At 37.7% G+C, this 10,554-nt stretch overlaps 1 protein-coding gene across 2 annotated transcripts in view; it reads left to right on the top strand.

Moving 5' to 3' along the window:
- Window positions 1-9,873, top strand: part of LOC132386035 (speckle-type POZ protein-like) — a 199,416-nt gene extending 189,543 nt beyond the window's left edge. For both annotated transcript variants that reach the window (XM_059958326.1, XM_059958327.1), the window contains exon 9: window positions 9,325-9,873. In XM_059958326.1, coding sequence (XP_059814309.1) covers window positions 9,325-9,468 — 144 coding nt within the window. In that variant the 3' untranslated portion in view covers window positions 9,469-9,873. The remainder of the gene's footprint in view (window positions 1-9,324) is intronic.
- The last annotated feature ends 681 nt before the right edge of the window (window positions 9,874-10,554 follow it).

Consider the following 10,554-nt stretch of genomic DNA (forward strand, 5'->3'; position numbering starts at 1 on the left):
GGGTTGTGCATGGTCACCATTACACATCGCGTTATATATGGAACTATTAGCTCAATACATCAGACCAAATGAAGATATCAGGGGAATTACTCTGAAAGTGTCAGAGCATAAATTGGCTTGTTGTGCAGATGACATTTTGATCTATCTAGGGCAACCAACATACTCTTTACCTAAATTGATGCAATCCTTTGAACAATATGGTCAATTATCAGGATACAAGATCAACATAGATAAAACCCAATTACCTTCATATAACTATAGCCCACCAAGAGAAATTGAAAGTCGATACCCCTGGGCATGGCACACAGAGTCTTTCAAATATTTGGGCATCATTATGTCAGAAGATTTGGCAAAATTATTAGAATGTAATTATCAGCCTTTATATAAAAAAAAATTAAGGAAGATGTGGCAAGATGGAGCCTGATTCCTTTTTTCAGTCACAGTTCAAGGATTGAGTCTATTAAAATGAAAATACTGCCCAGTCTGTTATATCTCTTTCAGACAATACCAACAGAGATTAATCAAAATCAATTCAATGAATGGAACAAGATGTTATCAAGGTATATTTGGCAGAGTAAAAGGCCTAGAGTTCATCTCAAAACTTTGCAATTAGCAAAGGAAAAGGGGGGATGGGCCTTGCCTTCTCTTAGAGATTATTATTTTGCAGCACAGTTGAGAGCTGTGATATGTTGGTGTAACCCACCATATGACGCTCAATGGAAAAACATTGAGGAGCAGGTACTTCCCATCCCCATACAAGCAATTTTGGCTGATAACAACCTACAAAGGTACATAAATACTATTGTGAAATTGACTCTTAAAATATGGAAAACTACTATAAAAGAATATAATCTAGAGGGAGATATTGCAATTCTTAAATGGTGTGCGTATTACTCGGATATTAGAAACACTTATTAGAAAAACAAGATTTTTATCAGTATTTACAGATGCGACAATATGTTAATAAGACGCTTAAAAATGTAACCAAGGCAAGTACATGCTTGATAGAGTTCTTTAGAAAAGCACATAATTCAGATAATGGTAGTAGAATCATTTCAAGCATGTATAAGGGTTCGTCAAATCTTAAAACTCATTCGACTTCATACACTAAAACAAAATGGGAGAATGAAGGAGGGATAATTATATCTGAGGAAGAATGGACAACAATATGGAGGTATCAATGGAAGTGTACCAGTTCACAGAAGTGGAGGGAGTTTGGCTGGAAAAACTTGATAAAATATTTTATTACACCCTCTCAGAAATCCTATTATGATAGTAACCTCCCTGTCTGCTGGAGAAATTGTGGAAATCAAAATGCAACTCATTACCATATTTTTTGGGACTGCCCTTTTATCAAAAACTATTGGAGGAGGATACACAATGCCCTTTAAATGTGAAATACCCTTGGAGAGTAAGACAATATATTTTGGATATATACCTCAAGAATGGTTGGAAAGAGATAAATATTTAATGAATATACTGTTGGTGGCTGGTAAAAAGACTCTTACTAGGAAATGGTTATCACAGGGGAGCCCAACTTTAAATACATGGATGGAAATTGCAATGGACATTTACAAAATGGAGAAGATAACAACATCTGTTAATCATAAGCTGGAACAATTTGATTCATACTGGGAAAAATGATTTAACTACATAATGCCTCATAGGCCTGATTTTATTCTCACAAATCAATGAACATGTAGTAAAAAAAATCACTCCCTACTTGTACATAGTTCTTTCCTTTTGCTTGTTTTTTTCTTTCCACTCTTTTCTATAAGTGTATAGCTCAGATAAATACTTTGTGGAGATTGTGATATATATGATTATATGATATATATGTACAATGTCTGAAATACATCTTATAGAAATGTTTGTTTGATGATGAACTTCAATAAAAAATAATTTACAAAATTACACATGAACAGAGCTAGCGCAACCAAAACAATGCACATCAGATTGGTACGTTGGCCCAGGATATTTGAAATTACAGTTGAGCAGAAAATTAGCCTTACATATTTTATTTCTCTTTTGGCTTCCTGCTGCTGGATACATATTAGAACTTATGAGTGTAAATATATTTGTTCTAGAGATCTATGAAAGTATATATGGGATTGTTACTTAACTGAGGTAAATCTTAGGGAATGAACAGATAGGACTTTTGTGGAAAGAGGAGACATTTCGATAGATATAATCAGGAGATGGGTCATTGATTATAGTGCTGATATAAAGATGTTTGCTTGTATCTGCAGGGAGTAATGCCAGGGGGCAAATGTTTAAATTGAACAGATGAATAATGAAAAATAAGTAAAAATAAATACGATAAGGCTTTGCTTGTTAAGAAAATAAAGCTGAATTGTCATTGAAAGAGACTGATTCTGATTCTGTGTTGTAACTCTTTAATTTTAAAACTGAGCATTTCTTAATAAAATTAATAGATTACCACATATTATTTACCTGAAATATGGTTGGGTAAATTAAGAGAAATTAAATATATTGCAATATTGTCAATTAGTTTCTTTTTTGAGCTTGCTGTTTCAGTTGTATGTCATCAGACCATAAGACACAGGAGCAGAGGTAGGCCATTCGGCCCATTGAGTCTGCTCTACTATTCAATCATAGGCTGATCCAATTCTTCCAGTCATCCCCACTCCCCTGCCTTCTCCCCATTCCCTTTAATGCCCTGGCTAATCAAGGAGGTATCTATCTCTGCCTTAAATACACCCAATGACTTGGCCTCCACAGCCACTTGTGGCAAAAGATTCCACAGCTTTACCACCCTCTGAGAAAAGTTTTCACATCTCTGTTCTAAATGGACACCCTTCAGTCCTGAATTAGTGTCCTCTTGACCTAGACTCCCCTACCATAAGAAATCACTTTACCATATCTAATCTGTTCAGGCCTTTTAACATTTGGAATGTTTCTATGAGTTCCCTCATTCTCCTGAACTCCAGAGCTCCCAGACATTCTTCATATAGTAACCCTGGAATACAATATTCTTGGAATCATTCTTGTGAATCTTCTCTGAACCCTCTCCAATGTCAGAATATCATTTCTAAAATAAGAAGCCCAAAACTGAACACAGTATCTGAGTGTAGTCTCACAAGTGCCTTACAGAGCTTCAACATCACATTGCTGCTCTTATATTCTATACCTTTAGAAATGAATGCCAACATTGCATTTGCCTTCTTCACCACCAACTCAACTTGGAGGTTAACCTTTTGGGCATCCTGCACAAGAACTCCCAAGTCCCTTTGCATCTCTGTATTTTGAATTCTCTCCCCATTTAAATAATAATGTGCCTGTTTATTTCTTCCACCAAAGTGCATGTTCATACACTTTCCAACATTGTATTTCATTTGCTACTTCTTTGCCTATTCTCCTGCAGTCTCTCTGCAGGCTCTCTGTTTTCTCAACACTACCCACTCCTCCACTTATCTTTGTATCACTGGTAAACTTAGCCACAAATCCATTAATCCCATAGTCCAAATCATTGACATGCATCATAAAAAGCGGTGGTCCCAACACCGACCCCTGTGGAACTCCACTGGTAACCGGCAGCCAGCCAGAATAGGATCCCTTTATTCCCACTCTGTTTTCTACCAATCAGCCAATGCTCCACCCTAGGAATTCTACTAAGTTAAGTACAATTAAAATAATGATCCTTTTATCCATCATATCTAGTGGAATAATGTAAGTCATTTAAATGAATCCAAGGTCCTGTGGAAGTATCTGAAACAATATTTTAAAAAAAGAATGAATTGAATTCACATATTGTGATCTGAATAATTTTGATTTGTTGTCTGGACATTAGTCACACAGATCATAAAACAGTTTAACTATAGCCGTAGAATATATTTCCATATTGTGGTTGCATTATAGAAGAAACGAAGCAAACTACACATTGACTTCTGGTCTTGACATTGAATGTTAATATTATAAGATATTCAAGATAAGTGCTGGCAGTGAGGTGGGAGCAGAATATTAAACATTGTAGATGGATAAAGAGGAGAAAACTAATAAGTATGTAAGTATAAAATACTTCTTAAAATACATATATATTTACAGAGGTTTGAATAATATTATAATAATCAAGTTCACGCATTTGGCTAAATAATTTTTCTGCATTGTCTTAATGATCCAAGAAGTTTTTTGTCAGTTATGGTAAGTTGTGAACATCAGTTGAAACAACTTAATCTTTATCTTGAGAGACTGCCAAAGAAATTTATTAAAGTCATCATCTTGAACCCAAGTTATGCATTTAAACGTACCTTGGATTACCTAGTAGTGTTTATGAACATTCCAGAAAGCTTCTATTTTAAACAATTTACAAACATTGCTTAATTTAATGAGAACATTGATATGTAGAGGGAGATACGATATTCCATTCATGAAGGTGATTTGTTCCATTTGTAATCTGGAAGACTTGATCATGTAATACATTCTTAAAGAATTCTTATTCTGTCAGCGCTTTTAAAAAAATAATCAAGATGATGCTACATACGACAACCATTTTGTGAACTCTGTTTCAATTTTACAGTGTACCTTTAATTTCTGTGATTCCTTTCTACATTTCTTGTTCAAGTAGCTGATAGTCACATCAGATGATAGACTGACTCTTCAGAATATTGGGAAAATGGCATTTACCCAAAACGTGTCACCTTTTCTACGCTGGGAACCTCCTACTTACACAATCCTTGGGAAGCTCATTTATTACACCACTGGTACCTCAGAAGTGGTGGCAGAGGTGAGGGAGAAGTACCGGTGTCTTGGTAAGACTGAGCCAGTGTGCTAATCAGCCACCATTCTCTAGCATTCTGGCTAATATTCTGTCCCTGGACCATAAGCTGTGCGAACTGAGAGCCATAATCTCCTACCAGCGGGAATCTCAACATGCAACATTTTGTTGGCTGATGAAGGAGGTATCAGATCACACCATCAAGCCCTTTGGGTTCTCCCTGTTCTGGGCAGACAGATCTAAAAACCTCTCTGGGAAGAGTAAAGCAGGTGGGGCATGGATCATGGCCAATAATGCTTGGTGAGACCCCCAGAATGTACATGCCCTCAAATCCTTTTTATTCCCCAGATCTGGAGTACCTTGTGCTGCTGTGTAGACCTTATTGGTTCCCTAGAGAGTTCATGGCTAATATTATCACGGTGGTGTATATCCTGCCACTGGCTGATACTGACCTGCTCTCTAGGAACTGTTTGAGACTATCAGCTCCCTGCACACCCAGAGGCGGCCTTCGTCATTGCCGGTGACTTTAATCAAGCGTCGTTGACTAAAGTCTCTACTAAGTTTTGCCAATACATTCAGTTAAGCACATGGGGAAGTAGCATACTCGACCACTGCTTTTCTCCATTCTGCATCACTTACAAAGCACTTCTCTGCCCACAGTTTGTATAATTGGATTTCTCTTTCATTTTTCTTCTGCTGAAGTACAGGCAGAAGCTGAAATAAGAGGTGGCCATAGTAAAATCTAACCAATCTGCCTCCATGCTACAGGACTGCTTTGATGAACCAACTGGAATGTCTTCCACAATGAGGATGTCTCCGAGTTCACAGAAGGAGTCAAATGAGTTTTATCTGGAAGTGCATTGAGGAAATCCATAATAGTCTATCCAAACCAGAAACCTTGGATCTATTGCTGATGACCAACAGGAACTCAAGAAATGCAGCTGCGATCTGCAAGTCATCAAGACAGCGTACAGTGAAACAACAGCACAGGGACAAAATATAGACACAGCTCTCCATGAACAACAGATACAGCTTACGGCAAGGTCTGCACACCGTCGCAGACTTCAAAGCTAAATGGAGTGGAGTTTCCAACATCGCTGCCTTTCTCCCAGTTGAGCTAAATCTTTTTTACACTCGATTCAATGTGGCAACACTAAGCCTCTGAGGAGAGCTGCCGAGGAGAATGGCATCTTTGTCATCCCTGAGGCTGAGGTATGCTGGTGTTTCCAATGAGTGGACAGTCACAAGGCTGAGGGTCTGGACGGTGTCCCAGGGTGGGTACTCATTTTTTGTGTGGCTCAACTGGCTGGTGTGTTTACTTACATTTTTAATCTCTCCCTCTCCCAGTGTAGAGTGCCCTCTTGCTTCAAAATATCCACCATTGTCCCTGTACCAAAACAGACAAGGGTAACATGTCTGAACGACTGGTGTCCTGTTGCACTTACATCAATAATAAGCAAAGGCATTGAGAAGCTGGTCAAGGAATACATCTGCAGCTTGTTACCATCCAAACTGGACCCCCTACAATTTGCCTACTGACACAACTGATTTTCAGATGACCCAATAGCCACAGCTCTACATACCACCCTTCTGGAGAAGGATGTGAGAATGTTGTTGTTGCAACAGTTCAGCATTAAACACCATAATTACCTCCAGGCTCGACAAGAAGCTCAGAGACCTCGGCCTGATATGGGAACTGTACCTCTGTCTGACCCTCAACATAGGTGCCCCTCAGGTCAGTGTCCTAAACCATCTCCTTTACTCTCTGTATACCCATGACTGTGTCACCACCCATAGCTCCAATCTGCTAATTAAATTTGCTGAAGATACTTCACTATTGGCCTAATCTCAAAAAAAGTAATGAGGCAGCCGACAGAGAGGAAGTCATCACCCTGACACAGTGGTGTCAAGAAAACAACCTCTCCCTCAATGTCACAACAACAAAGATGCTGGTTGTGGATTACAGGAGGAATGGAGATGGGCTAGCCCCTATTGACATCATGGATCTGGGGTTGAGAGAGTAAACAGCTTGAAGTTCCTCGGCATCCACATCGCTGAGGATCTCACATGTCTGTCCATACCAGTTATGTGATGAAAAAGGCACAACAGCACCTCTTTCACCTCGGACAGTTGAGGAAGTTTGGTATGGGCCCTCAAAACCTGAGAACTTTCTACAGGGGCATGATTGGGAGCATCCTGACTGGCTACATCACTGTCTGTTCTGGGAACTGTACTTCCCTCAATCATAGGACTCTGCAGAGAGTGGTGTGGACAGCCCCACACATCTGTAGATGTGAACTTTTCACCAGTCAGGACATTTACAGAGTCAGATTTGTAAAAAGGGCCTGAAGGATCATTGGGGAACCAAATCATCCCAATCACAAACTGTTCCAGCTGCCTTGGATAACGGTACGGGTAACGGTACGGCATCATAAAAGCCAGGACCAACAGGCTCTGGGACGGCTTCCATCAGGCCATCAGACTGATTAACTCACAACTATAACTGATTAACTACAACTGTATTTCTATGTTATATTTAACTGTTCTGTTTTTTGTACATATTATTTATTATACAATACTATAAGTTGTTCATTGCACATTTAAACAGAGACAAAACGCAAAGATATTTAATTATGTATACGAAGGATGTTAGTAATAGAGACAATTCAATTCATTTCATTACATTTAGCCATCAAACAACAAAACCTCAAGATTGTCTTCTTCAGATAACTAAACCAGATTCATTTCACGGATCTTAGCATGATTCTATATTGTTGCCTGATTGTAGACACCAGTTTCAGATTCAATGGTGTGAGATATGGTTAAGTATATTTATACAATTTACTAACTTACAATTGTGCAGGAATAGAATGCAATTAAGGTCTATGAAAAGATCAGTTCAGTTACAAACTTTTAATATGGTTGGGGGATGTCCACATAAAGATGCTGCCTTGATCCCCTAAGCTTAATACTCAGTGGCTACTCAACTTGTGTGGTGTTAAATCTCCTTTGTCCTGCAAATAGCCCAAACAATGATATATATGAACAGACTTTGTACTCATGAAACTCTTAATAATCCACCTTACGTTATCTAGCAAACCAAAGTAGAACTGACTTGTCAATATCAACCCATTGATAGTCTGCAGCAGGACCACTTGGAAAGATACTAGCATTAACAGAATTGGTTACTTAAACCCATCACTCTACAGGGGCATACAGAGCTGACTGTAGCTCATCAGAGTCCTCTGTTCTCAGCCACTCTTTCATGTAATCTTCAAGTGTTGCCCATCTTCTTGGTGTATCCGTTCTCTCCCAGGAATGAGGTCTTTGGAGCTTCTGTTGGTGTTTTTGTAGCATTGGGGTTTTACAGGATGGAGTTGCTAGCCCTGTCCACAACCCTCTTCCTTTCGCATCTGAGTTTGGACCTGTTCTAGCTAACTTGTGGAGTTAGCACAAATAGAATGTCCCTTAGAAAAAACTTTCACCAGTCTAACAAAAATAGTGCTTGGCCATTAATATATGAATATTGTTATTAGCTTTATCACATTTTTCACACATTATTAGTACTTCATTTTTGTTGATTCTCCGTTATACATAATTTTGGAAGTCATTTCTTACTATTTTATAGTTAAATAGTCATTTGGGAGTTATATGTTTAACATCAGAATTAGTGTTTTACCAGATTTAGATTCAGATATAGCTTGACTATGTTGTTTGTAACAATGCAGTAAATATCTGATAGCACAAAAGGAATGTGCAGATGAAATGTACAAAGAATCAGAATCGTGTTTAATATCACTGGCATATGTTGTGACAATAAATAATATAAAAACAAATTTAAAGATTAGATAAATAGTGCCTAAATGAAAGAAGAAAAATAGTGAGGTAGTGTTCATGGGTCTAATCTCCATTCAGGAATCTGATGTTAGAAGCTGTTCCTGAAACATTGAGTGTGTGTCTTCAGGCTCTAATACTGCCTCTCTGATGATAGTAATGAGAAGAGAGTATGTCTTTCTTGATGGAGTCCTTAATGGCTTGCCTTTTTGAGACATCGTCATTTGACCATAGTTTAGTTGCTGGGGAAATGCTGCTGCAGAGAAATAGTTTTTCACTGGAAATGATTGAATAGGCTAAGGTCAAACAACGCACACAAAATGCTGGTGGAACACAGCAAGCCAGGCAGCATCTATAAGGAGAAACACTGTCAATGTTTTGGGCTGAGACCCTTCGTCAGGATGTGACAGTGCTTCTTACAGATGCTGCCTGGCGTGCTGTGCTCCACCAGCATTTTGTGTGTGTTGTTTGAATTTCCAGCATCTGCAGATTTTTTCGAGTAGGCTAAGGTGTTATCTTTGCTTGAAGTGAGAGTTAATTGAACAGTTGGTTCAGTTGGAGTAAATAGTAAGGACATATTTCCCTTTGATGAGTTGTTAAAATATGAATGGGTTTTTTGAGGGTTTGGTGAAATGATGTCACAAGTGCAAAAAAGACTGTAATTTAAATTAGTTTCACTGGCGATAGCGAATCCGCAGTTATGCAATATTTTTCATTTATCTGCTTCTAAATAATATAAACTTTTATTGTTTCAGTATGCTCTGGAGCGCTTGAAGGTTATGTGCGAGGATGCTCTTTGCAGCGATTTGTCTGTAGAAAATGTAGCAGAAATTTTAATCCTGGCAGATCTACACAGTGCAGATCAACTCAAAATTCAAGCAGTAGACTTCATAAATTAGTGAGTATTGAAGTTCAATGCTATGATAAAACTATAATCAAATTATGTGTGTTTATTGCTAATGAATCAGTCCTGGCATCTTTACAACTTTGGGTATAAATGGAATTAATCTCTGAGGTAAATGATACCAGGCTGTCTATTATTTGAAAGACATTCAGTGATCTTCCTGTGATCGTTATGAAATCTAGTATTTCAGTGTAGTGTTTCAGTAATATTTCAGTATTTCACTGTTCTGAAATCAGGCTTAAGGTATTGAGCGAGCACTATTCTGCATAAAAATATTTGATGTTGATACTGGATCTCCTAAATAAAAGAGCTTTGTCTTCTGTTGGCAATCTCCTATCTTGATGATCTCAACGTACGGAGTTACATTATCTCTCACTGTGCTATCAAACTTAATTTTCTGTTTTCCTCATAATCATTCTTTTACCAATTTATTGGAAAATTTTGAAATTTGAATCATAGTCGTCAATTTTAGAATTTGAATTGAAAATCTTAAGTCTTCTGGCTAGTAAGATGTTTGGGTTTGACATTAGTACCCTCTCAGTTTTGTGCATCAATACAGTTACATTTCAGCACAAGTTGATCACATAAAATAGATGATTTCCAATCTCTTAATGAATTTTAAATTGGGTCTTGAACTGTGAATGAACCATTTTAGACAAATGGAATCAAATTCAAAATAACTGAGGGATGAGCAGCATGAGGGAGTTGTATGTGGGTGAATTGCCATGGATAAATGTATAGAAACTTACCTTACTTTTACAAATCATACCAATATCACCTTTAATAATTGCTAGAGAAGGAATGGAAATTTTAGAACAGATGACAGTTTATAGTTCCTGCTCTTGCAATATTTATCATTACCAGTGCTACAAATTGAACAAGAACTGTGATGATTTGGAACTATTGAGAGTGGTTATGAATTGTTACAGTCAATGATAATTGTTATTTTGGAAATTCATGTTGCTTACTTGGTGAGGTTGCCATGTGGCAACAATGTTAATGACAAATGGGTTTACCTTTGGTAAAAGCTTAACATGGGTAATTTGCTGTTTGTTAATGGAATGGATTTTTTTTGGCTTGC

The sequence above is a fragment of the Hypanus sabinus genome (assembly GCF_030144855.1).
Source record: "Hypanus sabinus isolate sHypSab1 chromosome Y unlocalized genomic scaffold, sHypSab1.hap1 SUPER_Y_unloc_8, whole genome shotgun sequence".
NCBI classification, from domain to species: Eukaryota; Metazoa; Chordata; class Chondrichthyes; order Myliobatiformes; family Dasyatidae; genus Hypanus; species Hypanus sabinus.